Source organism: Drosophila subpulchrella, chromosome X, assembly GCF_014743375.2.
Source record: "Drosophila subpulchrella strain 33 F10 #4 breed RU33 chromosome X, RU_Dsub_v1.1 Primary Assembly, whole genome shotgun sequence".
Lineage (NCBI taxonomy): Eukaryota > Metazoa > Arthropoda > Insecta > Diptera > Drosophilidae > Drosophila > Drosophila subpulchrella.
Genome location: NC_050613.1, coordinates 12,878,117 through 12,901,853, shown reverse-complemented (window position 1 = coordinate 12,901,853; position 23,737 = coordinate 12,878,117). Strand labels below are relative to the sequence as shown.

Below are 23,737 nucleotides of genomic sequence, written 5' to 3'. Positions count from 1 at the left end.
TGAAAATAACAAACATTATAAATGCTTTCCAACTGAAAGTAAAGTTTTGATGTAATTCAAATTTTTAAAATAAATATTTGTCCAATTTTGAATATTTTTTCTCACAAACTTTTATAGACAACAAAATAATATCTATAGAACTTACAAAGTACTTAAAAGTAACAAATCATAATCATGTGCGGATCCACGGGGGATAAGGGGTATAGACAACCCACTGGGGTTAAAAAATATATGTAATATGTATTTTATTCCAATTTTTTTATTTTTACACAAGAAATTTTTTTTATATCCCCCGACAACCAAATTCTAGATCCGCCACTGCAAATAATATTACTCATCCGCAGCATTGGCTTTAACTATGTCCAGTTTAATTTGAATTTATTTTAAATTCATTTGTTTTTAGAAAACAAATCTCCAAATGCATTTTTCTGGTTTAAAGAAAAGGGTAATGTATGTAGGTTGAAGTTAGGCCCAATAAAGCGCCAACCTGTCCCACTGTGCAGTGTGCAAGAATCGGCGGCGCAGGCGCAGCAAACTAGTTTGCCCCTGGGGGGCGTTGGGTGGTGGGAGGTGGTTTTCTCGCAGGGGCGTCGTCAAAGGGCGCGCGCAACTGACTGACTAACTAACTAACTGGCTAACTGGCTGGGCTAACCGGCCGAGTGGGAGAGCGAGCGAGGGTGAGAGCGTGAGTGAGCGGGCACTCGGCGCTCGGTTAACCGTTAGGCTGCAGCGGCGGCGGCAAGTTCAGTTCGCAGTTCAGTCAACAAGCGACCGCCGTGGACAAAACAACGCCAACGGATATATATAGCGAACGGATATATATATACATATATGGCACAGCTATAGCCCCTACTACCAGATATACCTACACACTTAATATATTTCAAAATCAGAGGCGCGCGAGGGCGTCACACGTATTTATACAGATATATAGGTATAGACATAGCCGCCGATCGACCAGTGAACAAGCTGTGGTTATTTTTTCGTCTTATTTTATTGTGACAATCGCGACAAGTGTTTAAAAATAGTTGCCCAGCTAAAACTCCCCCGCCAGCAAGTAAACTAAAGAAAAAAAAACAGCAACAATATGGTCGAGACCGTGGTCAATATCGAGCGCACCACAACAACAACCACGAGCGGACCGCCCGGTGGGGCGAACCCGACCGCTGGCGGCGATGGCGGTTTCTGGAACGGCATCCGCCTCAACATCGACTATTTCCGCACCATTCCGGGCATTATCAAAATTGTCCAATTCGTAAGTACACTCAGCTCCCAAATATACCCAAAATGTTCTGTACGGAAAGAGAAATGTGGGTATTATACTAGATTATTTTCGAAGTACAAACATTTTAATTTTAGTCTTTGAATGAATGTTGAATTTATTAGGTTCAAATCTTACATATTCAAATTCAAATATAGGTAATTAAAAAAAATGTGAATATAATTCACATCCAAAAGTCTGTTCTCTGGAGCAAAGCCAAATTTCCAAATTTTGAAATGTGAACTAGACTATACTTAATGGGTATGATTATGCTGAGAATGTAACATAAATCATTTTGTTTGTTAAGAACAACGATACATTTTTTTTTTGAGTGTTTGTGACCTGATTAATATTTTACTGTTAAGAACTCTATTTCCTGTGTAATATTATTTCCGCAAAATTTTTTTCTTTTCAAAAAATTCCAAAATAGCTGATAAACATATACAAAAGTTATTTTGTTATTATTTGAACGTTGAACTATTTGAACTATAGAAAAGTTGAAAGGCAAAAAATAATACTCTATAGAACTGTTATCGTCATAAATTGAACCGTTTTATCTAAAGTTTGCGTTGCCCCACCATTCTTTATCGAGATATCTTGGAACTTCAGAAAGCCTAGGGTCCCTCGATGTGTACTCAATTCTACAAATATACACTTAGTGTAGGTATGTCAGGATCTCATTAGGCTTAAGGCGGATAAGATAGGGGGAGCCAACTTGTGGGAACTGCAAACATGTGAGAGTCCAGGGCCATGTGGTCAATTGGGCCCCTATCATTGGACCCTTGTCTGCAGCATATCTAGACAGAAGTCAAAGCCAAAGAGCGAATACTCCATTTGGCCTGGTATTTGGAACTCTGAATTTTCCCACAGCCGCAATGGGCACAAATCAAGTGGTGTGTAGGCGATGGATCAGTATTTACGCCAACACAAGATACTCGCAATCCGCAAGTGTGGTTTGGGCACTTTTGTGTCTTACCTGCGTGTCAGGTGTAAAAAGTCCCCCACCCCCTCACTACGTCTACCATTTAATCAAGGTCAAAGGATACGGTCGCCGACAACTGGTGGGGCACACATGAAAAATGCATTATTAAACGTTCGTCAGTTGTCACAGAAAATCAATACTGAATAAGTACGAGGGGGGCATTGTCGCTGATATGATTAAACTGTCGGCTATTAAGTGCTACTTATTGATTTTCTGCCAGGACAAGCCATGAAGTTATTGGATATTCCCTACGTTCCTCAAAACATTTCTTAAAAATCACACTGATCAAGCATAAACGATCCAACAACTTATCTCTCGCATGCATTGATGTCACCAAATGGCCATTTATTTTTTTTGGTTCCCATTGTGGCTAGTCTGTCAAATGGGATATTTTTGTTGCAACTAATCTTATCGGCCGCCTTTTAGCGATAGTCTGCTGATAGTCGTCTCAGCGCAATATAAATATGTAAAAGTGCTTCACTTAACGTTGCCACAAAAACATGGCCACATACATATATAGTATGTACAAAAAAAAATGCACCTGCGTGGTTCCCAAATGCGAATCGAGTGGTCTTAACCCTCTGAATAAATAACTCGATAATTGCACAATTTTCGAATTATCATCAACTTAAACTACTTAGCCATGAAAAGTTATTAGGTGGCTCTTTGAAAGGAAATATGGGAAAATGCCATGTAGGATAACAAAGATAATGTTTTATACTATACTATAATAATATCAAAAATTAAATATTACATGATATCGCATAGTATCTTACATTTTTTTATTATTTATAAGAAAACAGTTCCACAATAAATTATATGATTGGAATGAACATTATACAGTTTTAGGCAATTAAATATGATATGGTATCTTACAATATATTGGGTTATTATTTTTTGTAACATTTCTATAGCATAAAATATTCGTTGTTTTACTGTAGTTGTTTTGCCATGGGCTAATCGACCGTGACTCATTTTCCCCAATTATGAGGATAGATGGAAAATTGGCTAATCGCCCGTTACTCATACGCCCCGTTATCCGAGCAAGGTGGGTGATAATGAGGCGACCACCTGTGCGATCGACGGGAAGGAGGGCACTCTCGGTAGCCCAGCTATCATAGTGATAAGGCAATCCATGCCTGACACCTGACCGTCGATTGCTAATTTGCCCAGGCCCATTACTCATCCGCCCCTTGGTCCCGAATCGAAAAAACCCCCAAAACCATCAAACTTTTAGAAGTTGCAACCCAATTTGTCGAATCCTATCGGCCATATCTTATCGTACTAGCCCGACAATTAGCATTTTGGACCCTGAATGGCCCCGACTTGCAAGTATATATGTACAATGTACATATATGTATACGCAAACATATTTATGTATGCATTCCATGGCCAAGTGTGCGCTCTATATACACAGCAAACACACAAAAAATATATGCAAATCGGAAAGAGAACGATTTATTATTAAGTTTTGTTGGTCTTGGTCCCTGCCTTTGAGAACTTTTTATAATAGCGCAATTACGTAAGATATTTTGGAAGCTGCCGATCCGTATGGCAGACAACAATGTTTGGCATTATTGTCGTGGATTTTAATTTTAATGTTCTCGCCAAAAGCGGAAACTATGACACACATTCGGTGTCATTCAAGAAATTTTTACCACAAACCGCGGGGGCGGGATCGGAATTGGAAATGGAATCGGAATCGGGGATTCGACCGAGAAGTCGCTTTACACAGTGGCTGGTGTTTGTTGGTGGTTTGGAGAATGCGATCGATCGTTACGGCATCTATTTGTCGACGGTACAGTACGTTTCATATATGTAAACCTTATTTTTACTGATAGCAAGGCCCTTAAAGTTATAAAAAAGAAAAATTCTATTGATTTAGTATTAAATTGATCTTTTTAAACTATAAATCGACAATTAATATTTAATTTAAATGACCACGATCAGAGTTTTCTAGGTTGTAGGAGTATATTATATTTAAAATAAGTACTTACAAGAAAAATTATTTCTTTTGAAATAAATTGATTCCAATAGTTTTTACCTTTTTCGGTCAATTGCATTGGTGACAATCCATTTATAAAGGTAGAAAATATTAATTAATAATGGTCATATTTAATTTAAATATTTTGTTTATTTAATTTTTAAATCAAATTTTAATATTTTTAAATTAACTATAATTGTAAAATAAATCCACAATGGATGTATAACATAGCAAACAATTTTTAAGCTTAACTCTAGATTTGCTACTTTTTTTTTATCGGTGTAGGCTATTGTTTTTCCATCCTTTCAACCTTTCCAAGTAATTGTGTCTAGCCTGTAAATAGTATCTCTGATATATGAAAATAGTATTTACAAAATTAAGGAGGAGTTAAGGAGCTGGTGTATCGTAAAGCCCCATTGAAGAGAATTAAACGCACTGCAGAAGAAATGCCAACTTATGACCCTCAAGTCCAAGTCCCAGTTATGAACATAAATGTTGATTACTCGTCTGATGAGGATGAAGAAGAGGACGATAATGATGTGATATTTATCTGTGACTCAAAGGATCCGGTAGCATATATAGATTTAACGCAGAGTGATTCAGAAAGTGATTCAGAATAAGATGGTAAAAATAATTGGTTCAATTACTTAGCTTAACTTGTAATAACTTAGTTCAGCGGTCGGCACACAATACGCTCATTTGTGTAAACAATTTGCACCGGGACTCTCGTACGCTGTACATGTGCCGGCAGAGGTTGGGAGGAGCTATTCCCAATGCCCAATTAATGCCGTTCGCTGACTTAGTTACATGCGGTTAGGCTTACAGCTGAGAAACGCACTGTACCAAGTATACAAAGTTATGCAAATACTTGTTTGTATATCGTGTGCTTATGTACATTTTAGGTAATTGACGCTGACTAAGTGTACTGCGCTCTGAAAAGTGAGCTCATCTTTAAAGCTCAGTCTTGGCCCTGTTAACAGATTGCCAGCAAACGATATTTATATATATATTATACCATTACACTAACGATTGTCATTTAGCCACTAAACTGCGTCTATCTTTCTGGCATAATCAATACTATTTTTATTGATCATCCATGCACAGAAAATATCAATGATGTATTATAAATATAATATATATATCAGACCGTTTATATAAACCACAATAACCAAAACTATCAGGGGTGCCACAGATATCATTTCAGTGATAAGTCGTGTACAATTTATATAGATGCACATAAGAAACTTACGCTTAATGAGCGCTCCAATTAAAAGTATTACAAAATTAAAATAATAGTTAAATTGAGTCTGAAAATGTATTTATTTTGCAAGTAAAACTAGTCAAAAATCTTTTAAAAAAATTGCAGATTCAAAATCAGTTGCTAGCACAAATCTACACTACAATAAATATATATGGTAACAAAAAAGGCCGCTGTAGCTTTGTTGGTTTGAGCTATGCCTTCTTAAAATTTTACATAGCAACTTATTTATATAGATATGGTATAAACTCAAATGGATCTTGTTTGTTTTCTGTGACGCCACTGAAACTTCCCAGACAACAGACTAGGAACCCAGACCGTATAAACGGAGGTCAAGAACTAGATCCATTTCAGTGGCGTTTCGCGTCATTGATTGCGCTAGAAAAGTACATTATTATGTTGGGACCGTGATCGATATACTTTGATGCACTCGCTCTCTACGCACTATTTCATGCTCCACAAGGCAAATTGCTCGTTACCATATGTATAACGCTATACCGTATACCAAACTACAGTTTTTATTGGGATAAACTTTTGAAAAGCATAGACCTCCAATCGCTGAGCATAAAATGCGTATTTCAACTAGATCTACAAATATTGTTTACAATATTTGAGGAAAAAACAATGGGTTTTTAAGAAGCCAGCCCAATTATTCGTAATCAGGGGGCCAAAAAGTTTAATAATGATTTCAGTTCGGAAGTATCCACATTCAAGGCGACATAAACTATTTATAAAAGATCCCAGCAGTAAGCGCAGTATATATAATTATATACAAAACGTTTGTTGTTAAATATACATATACGTACACACAAGTACATATAAAAAAAACACCCATAAATTATGTTTAGAAAATAAAAAAATTCATATTATTCTTAGACACATTTCTTTCTTTTATTTTTGAAAACTGACGCAAGCTTGTGGATTGCAACAAAATCAGCATCTGTCTGGTTAAGAGCAAATTAAAAAAAAGAACACCATTCAAAAAAGGTGGGAATGCAATCCAAGATCAACGAATTGCTGACAGTTCAATCAACCTTTGATTTGCTGCTGCTGTTAGTTAATTGTTTGTCAGATGGCAAAAAAAAAAAACAAAAAAAAAACAAAGGAGACACCAGCAAAAGAAAAAGAAACAACAAGTTGCCATCAACAGGTCGCTTTTGGCCTGGCTACAACTTTCAGCTTTCACTTTTCGTGTACCTTTTGTTTTAGCCAAAACCAAATGCCGAAGTCGACTGCGCACCTGCTTGTTTTCATTTTTTTGTTTTGTGTTTTGTTTCTATATTATTTATCACTTGATGTTTGTGTCACCAAAGGCTTATTGCCTTTTAATTGCTCAAAGAACCACGTCACCTTAGTTTTAGTCGAAGGAGAATGTGTGTCATCACCGCCTGTCATCCAGTGCTGAATTCTCAGGGTACTTAACATATCGTATCACCCTGCGAGTTTTCTTGACTTTCGATAAGGTTCTCAAAACTGACTTAGCAATGCATCTGCATTTTCCAAAGATGAATATTTTGAGTCATTTAAGTGTTATGAGTTTGAATACAAGTTTTTGAGATATTACAAAGAGTACTTAAAATATTATAAACTAGAACACTGTATCTCTGAACTTAAATATCTTTTAAAACCATTAGTTTTGGAACTGGAATGTTTTGTTTATTTTATAAAAAGTAAATATGTTACATTGAAATTAAAAAAAATCTGTTAAAAACAATACATTTATAATACTTAGTGACAATCTTTTGAATTCACCGCTTAATTAGACGGAGAGCAACCTTCGTTGCTCAGCACAGCCATTTCATTCATGGTGTGCATTCAATTAAAGGTGACATCACGACATGATTCCAGATTCCAGATTCCGAATCAAAACATGGCCTTGAAGAGGCGCCCGTCAATTGGAGATCACGATCTGGGTGATCATCGAGCAAAAGTACAAATTATTAACAGTTTTCGCCAAGAAGACTGAAACTCTTGACATAAGAAAATATTTAAAATAAATGATTGTACAAAGAATTTAAGATTCTCGCACCAATAGATCATATCATAGAATTCCACAATATTCTACTTCATATTTTTTTAATCTTCCATTAGTTATTATCTATGTATACTTTTAACAAACTTTATCTACATGGTGTTCATATAAGTCTGTGCTCAAACACATCTTCATCTATTTATTAAAGATCAAGAAAAAATTATAAAAATAAAATCTCAAAACGATGATGAGTTCTGTTATCACCTTTTACTTACGAATGTTTCCAATCCTTTCCAAATTCGCAGGTGCTGGGCATTATCTGCATGGCTCTGGCGTCTCCTCCCATATACTTTGCCACCTCTTTCTTCATGTTCGTAATCGTAATATCATTTATCCACACCATTCTACTCATCGCCGCTTACTTTCTGGGCATTCGGGAGGCCAGCAACGTAGCTGTCAACTGGATATTCTCGGTGAGTATGGAATCAAGGAGTAGCACTATCAGGGTTACTAACCATCTCTATACCAAACAGGAACTTATCACCACCGCCGTGCTTACTCTACTGTACTTCATCGGTTTTATCGTTGAACTGGCCAGATGGTCGGATTCTACAGTAAAGGGTGCCGGTTCTTACACTGCCGCCGGAGTCTTTGGCCTCTTCAATTTCCTTGCCTACGGGGCGGGCACATACTTCCTGTTCCTTGCCCACAGATCCGGAGCCACACACTAAGTCCGCAAACACTCAATGCTGGATCTAAGCGTAGTTTAATTTCTAATTGTTTACAAATTAAGTGCAACTCGCGTCTATGTAGTTTCGTCTCTATTTTTTTTTGACCAACATATTTTGGTCTAACATTGTTTATTTATGCGATGTCATACAAAAAACGACACAGCACGTGCGGTCAGCTCAATGGAAAGTAAAGCCTTTCTCGACTTGATGTGTTTTTAATGTTACTTTAAATGTCTAACTAACGTTTAAGCTAAAACCCACCCGCACACGAACACATCTGCGAAAACGAGTAGGGTGGGAGCCCCAAAGAAACTGAATTCTTTTTAAAATACATATTTAATCTTTCAGGTCTTATTTACAATGTTTTTTTCTACTTTTTTTAAACACACTGTTTTTAATTTTTTGAAACAAAATATGCAACGATTAAAACAATTATGATTAAATAAATGTTGTTAAAGTCAAGAACAAAAAAAAAACAAACAAATTTCCTATGATTTAGAAAGCTTAACATCTTTAGAATCTTTGTGAAAACCAGCCCACCCTAGTCAAAGCACACATGCACCAAAAACAAAGAGCGCAACAAAGATTAAAGTTCAATAAATTATTTGTATTTTCTCAACCACTGCCGAAGAACACAACTGAGATGAGGTGCAGCCAAACAGCCATACGGCCATCCTGCCACCAATCAAATAGTTAATTTATTGGGCTCTATTGGGGCCCTCGGGGTCCAAGTCCTCCTCCATTAAAGGATGAAATCGGTGTGCTGACGGTGGGATGATCCGCAGGTGCGGCGAGATCGTGGTGTGCTATTGGGTGGGGTGCTGCTATATGGTGGCCGAATGGGCTCACCACAAACGGCCGGACATCGGGGCTAAAAGTACTTCTTCATCTCGTCGTAGATCGCGAGAACCAAGGCGCCGCCCGTGCCGCGGATGATGTTCGATAGGGCGCCCTTGAAGAAGGCGCCGGTGCCCTCCTGCTTGGCAATCACCATCCAGCAGTGGGCCGTGTTCTTGTAGATCATCTCGGACTTCTTCAGGCCCGACTGCATCATCATGCGACGACGCACCGTGTCGAAGGGATAGGACGCAATGCCGGCCACGGTGGTGACCACCTGGGCGATGGCCCAGCTCACGTAGAAGGGTGTGCTCTTGGGATTCGGCAAGAAGTCGCGGCACGTGTCGTAGAATCCAAAGTAGGCCGCTCGGTAGATGATGATGCCCTGCACCGATACTATGAAGCCGCGATACAGGCCAATGGGGCCGTCACTCTTTATCACCTTCATCAGGCAGTCGATCAGGCCGTTGAACTCCCGACTACCGCCCTTGCCCACGTCGGCGGCCAAACTGTTGGAAGAAGATAGGGATATTATCAAAATATTGTATAATACAAGATATAGCATGCGAAGCTTTTGGGTAAAGATTGATTTATTAACATAAATTTACATTCTACTAGATATAGCATAAAATGCGGTTCCATTTTAATAACTAATAATTATTAATCCAAATTATTAGTATTATTAAAATGTATTATAATTATTGGACCAATATGGAATTATTTTTATAAAGAGAAGAAACCAATATTTAGGCCCTACGATTTTAGGAATATTAAAATGGATCTAGTTTTATGAAAAAATTAAATTAGGAAAAATGTCTTAGCATTGAGAAGCATTCAAAACTTTAGGCAGACTTCTTATCTTTAAAAATATTATTATACCCATAAGGTTAGAAAAAATATTGGTCTTTTCAAGTAATCTCTTAAATATCCATATGAAAACTGTATACATATATAGTAAAGTAATTAATACAGAAAGCTAGAAAAATAATGAGCCACCTATGTTATGTGGCTACCAATCCGCACTATTAACATACGGTAATTAGATAAAAATGCTATTAGGGGTTATATAATATAGGAACGTTGTGTGGGCCCCAAGTAAATAGTGAAATAGAAAAGCTGATTTAACAGTTAAATATTAAGTATCCTCGCTATTGGTTTCCATTAAAAGATTAAAGTAAATTAACTTTATGTAGAACTAGTAGGTGAAAATCCTAACTCACCGGGTTCGGGCAAAGTCCAGGGGATAAACGAAGCATAGAGATGTGGCACCTGCTGCACCGCCGGAGGCCAAGTTACCTGCAAAGTGGCGCCAAAACTGCTTGTGCTTGTCCACGCCGCCGAGGAAGACCTGTATTAAGATTGGGATATTAAGTGTATATACAAAAGTATGTTAAGATGATCTAAAGAATTTAACGAAGACCTACCGATTTGTACACATCCTTGAAGGCAAAGTTGAGGGCCTGCGTGGGAAAGTATCGGATCACGTTGGCCAAGTTGCCGCGCCAGAAGGACGAGAATCCCTGCTCCTTGGGAATGCGAACGAAGCAATCGATTATGCCCTTGTATCGCTGATCCGCCGCGATCTGCTTGGAGACCTCCTGCACCTGCAGGATGAGCTTCACACGCTCGATGGGCGCCACCGCCGTCTTGGCAATCGCCGCCGAAACGCCGCCCATCATAAAGTCCATGAGGAAGGACTTGAGGTCGCCTTTTCCATGTCCGCCGCCACCGCCTTCATCACCCATGTTGGATTATTGTTCGCTTGATTTTAAAATGATTCCGATTAGCATCAACGATTGGTAAAAAGAATAAAAACCGACTTTCACTTTTTGCAACTTAAAATTTTGATTTTACAACGAACGAGATCTGAACTGATATAGGCTATCAAAAGTTATGACACCGTTCGAGTAGTTGACAAGCGATAGGATCGGCTTGGCCAACTTAAAGCCACAATTTTAAACAAAATTTAACAAAAAAAAAAAAAAAAAAACCAATTCGTAACAAAAATATAAAGAGAGTATCTGTGGTGCACCTTCCCTTGATAAATATAATAAAATTAATTAATTAAATGCCTTAAATTAGACATCGGTACTTTTTAGAATTAAAAAGAATTTCAACAGCCTCCTCCTGGCCCACTAGCTATAGCTGGAATTATAATTGTCTCAGAACCAGAATATAAATATATATATAAATAAATAAACAAACAAATAAATAAACAAGCAAATAAATAAACAAATGAATAAATAAACAAAAAAATAAATAAACAAATAATAAAAAACATAATAAAATAAATAGCTAAATAAATAAATAAATAAATAAATAAATTTATAATAAATGAATAGATATATAAATTTACAAAATTATAATAAATAAATAAAATTATAGTAAATAAAAAGATAAATAAATTAATAAATATATTAATGTATAATATATATATTAATGTATAATATATATATTAATGTATAATATATATATTAATGTATAATATATATATAAATGTACATATAATAATAAATACCTATGTAGATAAATAAATGTAAAGTAAATAAATGGAAAAATTAATTTATAATAGATAAATAAATGCATAATAAACTAATAGATTCCTAATAAATGAGGTTTCCAATTTGCACAAGTTTTCGAAAATTAAATTTTTTAAAAGGCTACTTAAAGAAATACAGTTGCATTTTCCAAATCATGTAAATATACATGACTTAAAAACGAAAAAATTTTCAATCGGTACAACACTTTCCTTTATTTTATTTTATGAGGTGAACTTTTAGGCTCGCCCAATGACGCTCTAAAACATCCAACCCATTTCACTTCTCGTTCTGAAATCAATCGGTTAAATAACTGCATAAAAACGCAAAGTATGCTACTGCAATTTGTAAAAATTCAAATGCATATATGAATAAAGAAAAACACAAGATTGTACTATTTTTATCAATTTTTATATATTTTTAAACCAACCGAAGTTGAGTTTGTTTGTCGTGCCGGATGCTAAAGAATCTACAGGTCTTCGATCGATTCTTTGCACCCTATCGATAACACTGATTTGGCTGGGGAGATGTGGCGCGACCCAGCAACATGAAATGGTATATAGTAAATAGCCTAACCCAAACTTAACAATACTAATCAATAATATCGTCGCTATGTTCGTTCGTCTTTCAGTGTAGTGGGTTTCTCTCATGAGCCGAGTCGGATCCTTCTCTCCTAGCATTGCTGTTGTATTGTTGTTCTATTGACTCTGGCCATCGTTCCGTAAATTAATTTCCCAGTTATTATAAATAATATAATCATTATAATTATATCAGAGGGGGAGGGTGGAAGGGTTGTTATTGCTTGCCGTTGTTCTTGGTAAGAGGTGTTGGTTGCAGATCAAACTTTGCTGTTGCTGTTGCAGTTTTAGCTTTTCTCTTTCAGTTATCTAACATAATTAGCTGGTAGTGTTTAGTTTTGTTGTTGTTGTTGTATGTTGTTGTATTTTGCTTGTTTGAATAATTTAATAATTTAATTTACAAGAACTTCTTGATCTCATCGTACAACACAAGCACGAAAGCGCCGCCAGTGCCTCTGAGAACGTTGGAGAAGGCGCCCTTGAAGAAGGCACCGGTGCCCTCCTGCTTGGCAATGGTGCCCCAGCAGTGCAGTGTGTTCTTGTAGATGATCTCGGTGGCCTTGCGACCCGACTGCATCATCATGCGACGACGCACGGTATCGAAGGGATAGGACACGATGCCAGCGACGGTTGTCACAGCCTGGGCGATGGCCCAGCTGATGTAGATGGGTGTGTTCTTGGGGTCGGGCAGCATGCCGCGAGCGGTATCGTAGAAGCCGAAGTAGGCGGCACGGTAGATGATGATGCCCTGGACAGACACACCGAAGCCGCGGTACAGACCAACGAGGCCGTCGCTCTTGAAGATCTTGGTCAAGCAGTTGCCCAGACCGGTGAACTCGCGAGCACCTCCCTTGCCGGTATCAGCAGCCAAGCTGTAATTTTAAGATTGAAATGGTATTGTTAATATCTAAACATTGTTTTTTGGTTCAGTATCCAAACTTACCGAGTACGGGCAAAGTCCAAGGGGTAGACAAAGCACAGAGAGGTAGCACCAGCGGCACCACCGGAGGCCAAGTTGCCGGCGAAGTAACGCCAGAACTGGGTGTTCTTGTCAACACCTCCCAGGAAGACCTACGTTATATGATGAGCCACATATACGTTACATTTGAGTTCCAATTTTAAATGGCAGTCCAATGACGACTCACCTGCTTGTACTTGTCCTTGAAGGCAAAGTTCAGAGCCTGGGTCGGGAAGTATCTGATGACGTTGGCCAAGTTACCGCGCCAGAACGACGAGAATCCCTGTTCCTTTGGAATGCGGATAAAGCAATCAACCATGCCCTTGTACTGCTTGTCGGGGCTGATTTGTTTCGAGATGTGCTGAACCTGCAGGAGCAGTTTCACACGCTCAATGGGGGCGACGGCAGTCTTGGAGACGGCTGCGGAGATGCCTCCGGCAGCGAAATCCTTGACGAATCCAACAGCATCAAAATCCTTGCCCATTTTGCTGTAAACACATTGCGCAATTGCCCGAAACTCGAATTAATCTCCTTTTTGTCTCAATTAGCCATCGTTGGATGATACCCCGCGCATATTGATGATTACCGATGATACACTTCAGTGATGTTATATGGATTGGATGATATCCCAATTTCATGCAGGTGGTGATGGTGCTTGATATACGAATGGGGAGGCACCCCATGCGTTGCATAATGTTACGTTTAGCGTTTTACGATATAATACGTTTGTATGGTAGATGTACGATTCACTTTCTTTACACAGGTGCAGAGGGCACAAAAGAAGAATAGCCCAAAGCCAAATGAAAATGTGAAAATTGTCAATGTTCTAAAATAATAATTGATGGGGGGGTAATACACAAACCGAAACCGAAAGACATGCACTTTTTTTTCCTTTTTTTTATAAGCACTAAGGGTTTAATAAAGGTTGTGGAGGGTAAGATAAAATGTTTTAGCGACAAATGAAAACGCGTAAGTGGTAAAACATGCAGTATGTGTATACAATGTGTTAGTATAGAATACATATTATAACTTAAGGTTAAAGGTGGTTAATAATTGATGATACATATATGGGGAGCTCAGCATTTTCGTTACAACAAAAACAAGCGATTGTATGGGTATGGGTGTTGCCAGTCGCCGGTAAAACAGGTTTTGGTGCAAAAAAAAATAAGGGGGTTAAAAAGATTATTGGTCGGTTGTTGCCACGTGTTTTGAATCGAGCTCAATAAGTGAATATTGTAGGAAAATCGAATTGAGTTCTAACCAGTTTTCAGCCAGAATCTAAAGAGTTGAGTTGAAGATACATATGTAACTTTGCGGTTGGGGAAAAACTATTACGTGGCATACATTGCTAATCCAATTTATTTGAACTAGAGAATGGCATAAATTATTTGCAGTTCTAGTTAAATAAAACAGCCTTTTACTGGTTTTCATTGAGTAATGTTTGGGATTGCATAATTGCCACACCGCAAGAAAAGAAAAGAATAGAATAGAAAAAGTTCAATGGAAAAAGCCAGTATATATGGGCGTTTGCGTGGGTGTGAGCAAGATGGCTATAGGGGCCCACACTTTTTTGGCAGCTGGCATTCGCCATTGAAGCGTGTTTCGGTTTTTCGTTAATTTTAGACTTTCAAGAGCAGCAGTGCCACTGCTGCTGCTGCTCTTCTTTAGCCGTGTGTTTCAATAAAATTCAGCGAAATTAAATTAGCATTTCATTGACACAATGGGTTTATGTAACCACACTTGGCAAGGGAAAAGGCAAAGAGAGCTTGGTTTCTCTTGCGCCTTTCGCTGTTCGGCTCTTCTCTTCCAAACAACCGTTATCTAATCGTGTTAAACTTTTGATTTGATTGACGAAGACTGGAAGAGAGCGAAGCTTTTCTTGTGTGCTAAAAGAGAGAGAGACACGAGAACTCGTGATGTAATAGCCTCAGCTGGAAAAATTCTACAGTTGCACGTGGAAAGCTTCCACCGAAGGCCGAGTAGTATCCTCAACACAATCCAGGGTTAAGTTTATTCTTTATTCATTGTTATTGATTGCATAAGACCGAAGAAATAAGCACCGCACACCAGAAAAAAAAGTTGTTAATGATTCAAGTTACTCAACTCTTCTTTCTTCAACTCTTATTGCTTTTACATAACCAGGCAAATTCTGTTCATTGCTTAGGTTGCAATTAATAAAAAAAAAAAGGAAAAAAGAATCACACACGCGTTTAACTGGGCTTTTGTTCTTTAATGCTATATGATGATGATGAATGCACTTGTATCGTTTGCATTCAACTCGATAATTGAATTCCAATTTGTTGGCCATACGTACTATTTGTATGTGTTTTATATCACAGCACAAAACCGAAAAAAAATTATCCTTATTCCCTTGGAAGTCAGAAGAGTCTGAACCGGACGGCAACTGAATTGCTTGTGAAAGTTCCGTTCGCCGAAATCAGCCAGCTAGCCTGCGCTGCCTGCGTCGGCTGCGGCTGCGGCGGCGACGGTCGTCGTCAAGTTCAGCAACAGATGAGCGAGAGAGGGAGAGGGAGAGAGAGCAGGAGAGGGAAATGTGCGAAATGCAGAGAGGAGAGCTCCAACTAGCGGTTGGCAACAGCACGTGTGTGAGCGAGAGAGAGAGGGTGGGTGGGTGTTGGGAAGGGGAGGGGCAGGCTGGCAAAGAGCGAGAGATCGCCGCTTATCAGTGCTAAGAATTCGAATTCAATGCCGTTCGTTGCATAAGAGGAAGTGTTGTACTAGCACCACAATTTGTACTCATTAGCAAACACTTTTTGTTTCGTTTTGCCATGCCCAAAAATGCATATATGGCCAATTGTTTTTCATTTACCCCTTTCGAGGTTTTCGGCGGCGCTTTCTAAATGCTTGCCAAAAAAAAAAAGGAAAGAAAAAGAAACGCACAACATTTTACATTTGGCAAAGAGCCGACAAGTCAGCTGCGTAGCAGACAGAGTTGACAAGTTAGCTAGTTTTTTATAGCCAGAACATCAAAATTAGAATCTAAATTCACATACATAACAAGTATATTTTTAAGATAACATTAAGGAAATAAATAAAAACAAATCGAGTCAAATTTAGTTGTTTAATGTGAGAAACATACGCTAAGATGGAATTTGTAAAGCAAACCTATAACTCAAACAAAAACTCCCCAAAAATGAACAACTAAAAGTAATTGAGTTGTTTCATTTATCTTTCAACAATATATATTGTTTAGCTATTTTTAACATTTGGCTTCATTGCAAAATGTAGTCAACACTGTTAGCATGTGACTTGGCTTTCTGACGTCCGCTTGCCGCTCTCTCGCTCGCTCTCCGTCTCTTTCGCGCACGCGGAAGGGCGGCAGCTCGAAAAAAAAGTGCGTGAAGCGATTAGATAAACACCGCTGCTAATACAGTTATTTATATAACTGTCTGCGACGCTTTTTCAAGGTCCCGTTATCGCAAAAGTAATTACATAAAAAACAAAAGAGAGCGCACGCTGCGATAGAGATAACAATTGCAGTTGCTGCAAAAAAAATATGCCAAGCTTATCTTTTCGCTCAGTGTGGGAATTGGATTTGCAAGACTAAACAAAAAAAAGGGTGTGGAGTAAACAGGCGGCTTGAAAATTTCCCCACAGCCAGCGAGAAATGTGATGCGATTCGCGAGGGAGATGTAACAATAAACACTAATCTCTAATCAGTGCAAAATGGCGCTAAAAGGCCACACAAAGGGGCAAAATAAACATAAATCACATGAACACTAGACGTAGTTTAACGATTGACGTCAAAAGGGGTTAAGAGTGTAGGGGAAAGATCTGCAAAATGTGGGGAAACCCGTTTTTTTTTTTTTGCAAGAACTTTTTGTCTTCACCGTGTAAAGGTAGAAAGAAAGCAGGTCAGAAAAGAAAGGGAGAAGAGAGATGGTTACATTTTCTCTTAAGAAACGGCACACTTACTCATTCTCTTGCACACACACAGCTAAGCACTTGCACGCGCAGCTGGTGTCTGGCATGGGAGTGAGCGAGAGGGCGCTAGTGGCACATGGAATTTATTCGCCAATGTGTGCGTGTGTGTGAGTGGGCTGTAGAACAATCAATTGCCACACTTTCAACTAATAAATCGCATGCATTTGCTCTATTTTCTAACATATATATGCAAATGCAGGCATATTTGACTCAGCAGCAGTGAAATTATGGGTAAAAACACCAAAATCTGATGTGCAAATTTCTCATACCGACGAACCGGCCTGCCAACTCGATGCCAATTGCATAAGTTGGCAGTTCCAGCGTGGTTGCAAAAAAAAAAGGCCGAAAAAAGTTGGGCAAAATGATCCAGCGTGGCTTCAATTTTCTCTTTTTGGCTTTTCATATGTACTATAGATCAAAGATCAAGAACTTATCAAGTTCGCTAGAACGCCCAGTTTATTACGTGTTTCTTTCAAGGCAAACTCAGTTTCGGCACAATTAATTCTCGCCTTGGTTATGTAAGCACTTTTCGGCTTTTTCAAACCCCATTTTGGGAGTTATTTTAGGTGCAGTCGAACCTGAACAGCTCGTCGTAGAAATAGACAATGAGTTAAACCACCACCGACACAATAAAAAAATTAGCACATTACATAACTATAGAATCTAGCGCAAGGTGACGTGAAAAAAAATCAATGGCAATTTACTGGGTTCACCATGCACTTGTACGCCGCCTTCTTTTTTAAAGCAAAAAGGCCGTGGAAAGGTGATAGGAATAGAAAATAGCACAATACCTTCAGTTGATAACTTCTCACAAAAGTCACAGAATAAAAACTTCTTTTGCAGAACCAGACGAAGCCGCGTGCTCACTTGGCGAATGAAAATTCGTGAAGTGCTGGCTGAGGATAGCTGGGGATGGCGGATGCGAATTTAAAAAATATTACATATCGGTTATTGAAAATATAAAAATAAAAATAATTTGGGGTGACCAGGTCACGACTATCGGTTCGGCACATCTCTAAAAGTTTTTAAATAAAATATCGTCTATCGCTATCAGCAAACGTAAGTGCCAGGAAAACTAAGGGTCAGCAATCGTAAGAGTCACGTAAGTGTCAGTAACATGGGAGATAGCACCAACGTAAGTGTTTTTAGCCACAGGGATGTGAAAAATATATTCAAATATCAATATATCGATATTTTTGAGTTTATAAAAATATTACATATCGATAATTTGGAACATAAAAATAAAAATAAATTGGGGTGACCAGGTCGTGACTATCGGTTAGGCACATCCCTAAAAGTTTCCCGCGAATGTTAAATGCAATCGTTCTCTAACAGTGCACAGTGGGCTAGAATGTTAATTGTTGGGCCTTAAATCTGAAATTTCTGAAGTATACTTTCTGAAAAGATGGAACCATTCAACAAACTAAAAACAATGTGAATTTGATTTTTATATGGTATAGATAGTCCAAACCATTGTCGGTTTTCTTTAAAAAAAAAATGAAACTTGAGAACCATCTCAAACAAAATTACTGACGGTAAAAATATTAGGAAGTTCAAGGTTTATTATTGTCTAAGAATCCCAACTTTCGGTGGCTGCTGGACCAAAGTTTATTGAAAAATCTACTTGCAAAATATATATATTTTTTTTTTGTAATGCATTTTTACTTTTGCATCATCAAAATGTGGAAAAATAATTTATTTTGTTGTATTGTATTTTCTTTTTAATAAGTGTTAGCTTTACCAAAACAACTTCGAGTCGGCAATGAGTGATTTAAGTGAATTGATCAATGGGAATGGCACCCAATTTCCAGAAGATGACGAAAGGGAGATTCTCTTATTTTCTAGGAAAGAAGCAAGACAAAGTAGGTACATTATATTTCTTACTTGTAGAGAACCACCTGCGAAAATCGTTATGAAGAAGTCTGAACAGCTACAACATTATCTTGGACTCTAAGATATTGTTTTCCTTTTTTTTATAAGATATTTCATGAACATTTATCTTTAAAAATAAGCAAAATATGCTGAATTTTTTATAAAACGAAAACCGTACTTCATTTGTTAATTTTTTAAAAAAAGAAACGTATTTTTGGCCAAACACACGGAATGGCTGGACAAGTGTGCACTGTTAAAATAAGTTTCATCATAACATTCATTATAAAAGAAAAGCGTCCTCAATTTATCGATAACTAGAATATAAAAATAAATTGTGGTGACCAGGCTGCGACTATCGGTAACTGGCACATCACTAATGTTAAACTTAACATAAATGGATGGTGTCCTTGCTAAGCACTTAGCCGTGTCACAAACCGCATTTTTGGTAAGACCGTTTGTAGAACCATGTCGGTATATTCCAGTATATTCTGAAGACATCCCACGGTTTGGCCGAACGGTCTCACCAAAACGATAGAGGGTGTCCTCGCTAGCTTAGCCGCGTCACCCTCCTCAATTTTTGGTTTGATCATTTACCGGACACTACTGTAAGCGTGGTCTGGCAACTCCGCTGGCATCGAGTTTTAAAGCGCCATCTTTTGACTATTCTACTCTTGGCGCACTTTTTGAATTTTATATTTATTATTTTACTTTATATTGAAAGACTTGCTTATTGAAGATTCTAAACAAGACATGGCCACTTACAAGATGGTGATAAAATGCACTGAATGTGAAATTCTTCACAATCGAAATGTGAAAAATGTAAAAAATTAGTGCATCTTGAAACAAATGAGATACATTAGTTTGCTGAAAACTTTAATTTCCTGAAAAAAACCCCTTCCCAATCCAAAGTTAGACCGACACTTCTTATATACGAAAAATCATTTATTGAGTAAATTTCTTTTCGATTTGTTTTTCACATGTTCACAAAATTGTATTTGGGTTTAGTTGTATAGCTTGTTTTCTAATATTTTCCTTGGCCTTGGGATACAATTAAGCTGTCTTTTTTTTTGATTTTTTTTTTGCTGAATGTGGGTCTTGTATACGGTAATTTCGTATTGAGCGCTAGCAATTAACATTTAGTTACACCGAAATGGGGAAAACATCTTACGCAGATTAGTATGTTATGTATACACCTATGTATATATAGTTTTTGTATCAGCACCCTGGGGACTGGCCAGAATACTAGGAGTTGTGGGGGGTGCTGATGGGTGGGGGTGGCGATCAAAATGAGAACGATTTTTGATTCTTGTGGGGCTGGGCTTTGATTAAGGGTAAACAAATGCAAAGTACTCGCTAGTAAATACTGGGCCTCTAAACTAAGACGACACATTTTTCGACATCGAGTGCCTTTACTTTGTTATCTAGCTTACTTTTTTCGGGATACATATTCCATGGCAGATACAAAACATACACAGAGTGGATATTTGATATATGTATAGTGTGGTTATCGTGTACCGATTGTGATAGCTTTTTGCTTGCTTGGTTAAAAGACAGTTAATACAATTTAATGGGAATATAGCTCTGCTCCTCCTATTTTTGTGATTTATTCGCTTTTTTTTTGTTTTCATTTCATTTATTTGTATAGGAAACAACAAAAATGGACGCAAAATTATTGTTATAGTAGTATTCAAGTTTACCCATCTTGCTTTTACGTTTTAAGTTAACTATATAGGAATATGCAAAACGTACACTTAATATATTTTTTTTGGTTTTGTTTTTCTCGATTTTGTTTCTATGTTTTTCTTATCGATCTGATACTATATAAATGCAGCTCTAAAACTTGTATTCTTTGACATTGTTTTGTTTCACTTTCCATCTGGCGGCATCCTGCATTGCACTTATGCATTGTTTGTATATTTCTTACGCTTTTCAAATACATTTAATAACATTTCTATAGAAATATTCAAAGCTGAGGTAGTTTATTCATCCATTTATTCTTTATTTTAGTTTACGTTTGGTTATGTTAGATGTTAGTTTAGTGTACTCCATATATATGATCGGTGTAGTTAGTTAGGTATACATCTATGTACTCACACGCAATTTGAATGTATCGTATCTGACGGCCTTAACCTTTCTCAAATTCACATTAAATTCATAATTTAGACGACTGTTTGGATAGGGGGTTACGGGTTTTATATGCATGTGTGTGTGTGGTACAGTACAGGGACAACATCGAAAGCCTCACGAAACGATTCGGGAGATCGGGATCTGGGAATCGGAGCCGAAACCAAGCCAATTCGATATCAAAACGTAATACCAACGTAGGATAATAAATAACAACTGAAAATCATAAATGCTGAACTACAACAAAAATAAAAACAAATGAACGAATAATTTTTTGTTTTTTTTTGGTTTTTTTTTAATAATATTTTACTCTTTTTTTGTTATATTTATAATATTTATAGATATTTTAGCTCTGTAATGTAGATACAATGTACAATGTAGATACATCCTGTGTCGTCACATCATCCTCATGTAGATTATGTGTAGATTAAATGAACTTAAATCGTAAAATGTAGACGACGCAAAAAAAAAGCTCTAAACTAATTTAGGTAAAGATAAAGATAATTTTAAAAATAATTAATGTAAATATAGTGGTATTTTTTTGTAAATTTTCATCTTTAATTTTATGTTTTTTTTTTTATTTAAGATTTAGTTTATTATGTGTAAAGTGGTTTCTATATAGTTTGCTCGCCGTTTAAAAATTTAAAAAATGATCCGGGCAGGATGGGGTGTTTTGGTGATGGGAATGGGGGGGTGGGGGTGGACTTATGGACTCATGGGGGTGTCCAGCGGATGGTTTTAATTATAAACTACTATCACACAGGCAAACCAGGCGCTGGACGGACGAGAAAAAAGGGGGGTGATCGGATGGTGGGTGATTCGATGTGGGGGTTTTTTTTGGGAGGGTCGAGAAGGGGGTTATGGGAGTAGAGTGTTTTTTTGGGGGTGACGAGGGCGGCAAAATGAAATACACAACAACAAAATTATAAAAATATAGTAAATAAGCGGGAATCGTAGGTATTCCCATATGGGGTAGGTAGTACGAAATCAATCGGATATCATTTCTAAAAAAAATGCCAAATAAAATGCAATAAACTTACTACACAACGCAAAGTTTATCGTATTATAATTTATTTATAATTATGTATGGTTTTTATAGATTATTGTTTTTAGTTAGGTTTTGGTTAGGATATAGTTTGATGTAGCATGTGGTGGGTGGTGTATGGGTGTGCTTTTTGCATGTGTGTGAGTGTGTGTGTATGCATGGGGGTGTTCATGTGTGTGTGTCTTTGCAATAAATATAACGGTAACTAAATATATGTTGTAGCTCAGTCTCCAGTTGATTACCGTATATAATCTATTACAAATCGAAACAATAAAAAAATATATGTATAGTATATATATATATATATATATATATATATGAATAATATTAAATAAGGACTATCAAATATATAAGTATATATATTCAAAATGCTTGAAATGTACAAAAACAAACAAACAAACAAAGCTCAGTGGTCGGGCAAAGAGAAATCTTTCGCTTTCGCTTTTGCTTTCATCTCATTCTGTTTTCGTTTCGTTTCGTTTCGTTTGCTCCTTCCTTTTCCTTTCTATCCTCTCATTTTTTCGTTTCGTTCCTATGCGTTGTCTACATCATACATCATTTTGATGAATCTTGATGTTGTGTGGTTGCTATTGTACATTTACATTACGAATAGGGGTTTTCATATCGAATTTTACATAAAGAATTTAGTGTGTGTGTTTTCAAAATTTGGGGTTTCTTCCCTTCGGTTGTTGGGTGTTTTTATAGTTAATGCCTAATCGATTTTTTTGGGTTTCATTTTGTTAGTTTTTTTTTTGTGTTTTCTTAAGAGTGTTTTGTGTGTGTAAACTTTTTTTTAGTAAATTTTTTTCTTACGGCTGACACAATAGGTTTTTTTTTATCTTCCATTTTGGATCTTAAATGCTAAAAATATATAGTAAATGTTGAAAGTGTTGTGTTAAATGTTTTCTCTTCTCAAAAAATGTTATATTCAGGTTTGGTTTTATTAGTTTCAGTTTTCAGTTTACGATTTTTGTTTTAACTCGCTTTCTGCTGCGTTTTGTTGGTTTTTCTTTTTTGTGGTAGATTTAGTTTTTTCGAATCGCATGCGATTTCCATGCGTTTCACTGTTCCATTCCATGCGTTCTGCAGTTGATTTCAAATTTAAGTTGCTTTTTGTGTCGCTTTCAGGGTGAGTTTGATTTCGATTCTTTAGATCATTTCTGCCTGTTTCTTCTGACTTTAGTTAGATTTTAACTTTTTCCGGCTGCTCTGGATTCTGGCTGATTTTGCGTCCAAATTTCATTTCGAAACTAAAAAAATAATGAACCCCCAATTTGTATCGATTAAATGCGTGCTGTTTTATCTTCGCTGGGATTTCTAAATCCTCATATTGGTTTACGTTTTTCACTTTCGATTTTCGTTATATTCATATTCTCATGTTCACTGTGTGAGTGGCGGCTTGGCATTTTGGGCTATTTGCTCTGCTTTCTTGCTGCTTTCTTGCTACTTTCTCTGCGCGGCTAACGGTTCTCTGCCTGTTCTTCTGCTCTATGTTTGCTGTCTCTGCTCCTGGCTGTTCTGTTGTCAAGCTTGACTTATGGTTAAACTCGCTTTATATCGTTATATCCCTATCGTTAATCCTTATCTTCGCTTTAATAGAATGTCTCATTAATCAACTGTTCCTCTCTCTCTGTCTGGCTACCTAACTCGGGC

At 37.2% G+C, this 23,737-nt stretch overlaps 3 protein-coding genes across 5 annotated transcripts; 1 reads left to right on the top strand and 2 right to left on the bottom strand.

Moving 5' to 3' along the window:
• Nucleotides 1–765: 765 nt before the first annotated feature.
• Nucleotides 766–8,396, top strand: LOC119556853. 2 transcript variants are annotated; one of them, XM_037869324.1, is made up of 3 exons: nt 766–1,255; nt 7,763–7,930; nt 7,991–8,396. In XM_037869324.1, the coding sequence occupies exons 1-3, from the start codon at nt 1,088–1,090 to the stop codon at nt 8,186–8,188; spliced, it is 534 nt and encodes a 177-aa protein (XP_037725252.1). In that variant the 5' UTR covers nt 766–1,087; the 3' UTR covers nt 8,189–8,396. The 2 variants fall into 2 exon arrangements, with proteins under 2 accessions (XP_037725252.1, XP_037725253.1); XM_037869325.1 differs by lacking the exon at nt 766–1,255 and adding an exon at nt 4,601–4,851.
• A 378-nt stretch (nt 8,397–8,774) lies between these two features.
• LOC119556852 (ADP,ATP carrier protein) lies at nt 8,775–10,924 on the bottom strand. Its single transcript, XM_037869323.1, has 3 exons — nt 10,450–10,924; nt 10,246–10,373; nt 8,775–9,534 (listed from the first exon to the last, which is right to left on the bottom strand). The coding sequence occupies exons 1-3, from the start codon at nt 10,768–10,770 to the stop codon at nt 9,060–9,062; spliced, it is 924 nt and encodes a 307-aa protein (XP_037725251.1). The 5' UTR covers nt 10,771–10,924; the 3' UTR covers nt 8,775–9,059.
• A 1,379-nt stretch (nt 10,925–12,303) lies between these two features.
• Nucleotides 12,304–17,969, bottom strand: LOC119556075 (ADP,ATP carrier protein). 2 transcript variants are annotated; one of them, XM_037867899.1, is made up of 4 exons: nt 17,835–17,969; nt 13,286–13,586; nt 13,084–13,211; nt 12,304–13,012 (listed from the first exon to the last, which is right to left on the bottom strand). In XM_037867899.1, the coding sequence occupies exons 2-4, from the start codon at nt 13,580–13,582 to the stop codon at nt 12,538–12,540; spliced, it is 900 nt and encodes a 299-aa protein (XP_037723827.1). In that variant the 5' UTR covers nt 13,583–13,586; nt 17,835–17,969; the 3' UTR covers nt 12,304–12,537. The 2 variants fall into 2 exon arrangements, with proteins under 2 accessions (XP_037723827.1, XP_037723826.1); XM_037867898.1 differs by lacking the exon at nt 17,835–17,969 and adding an exon at nt 15,413–15,567.
• Between the last annotated feature and the right edge of the window lie 5,768 nt (nt 17,970–23,737).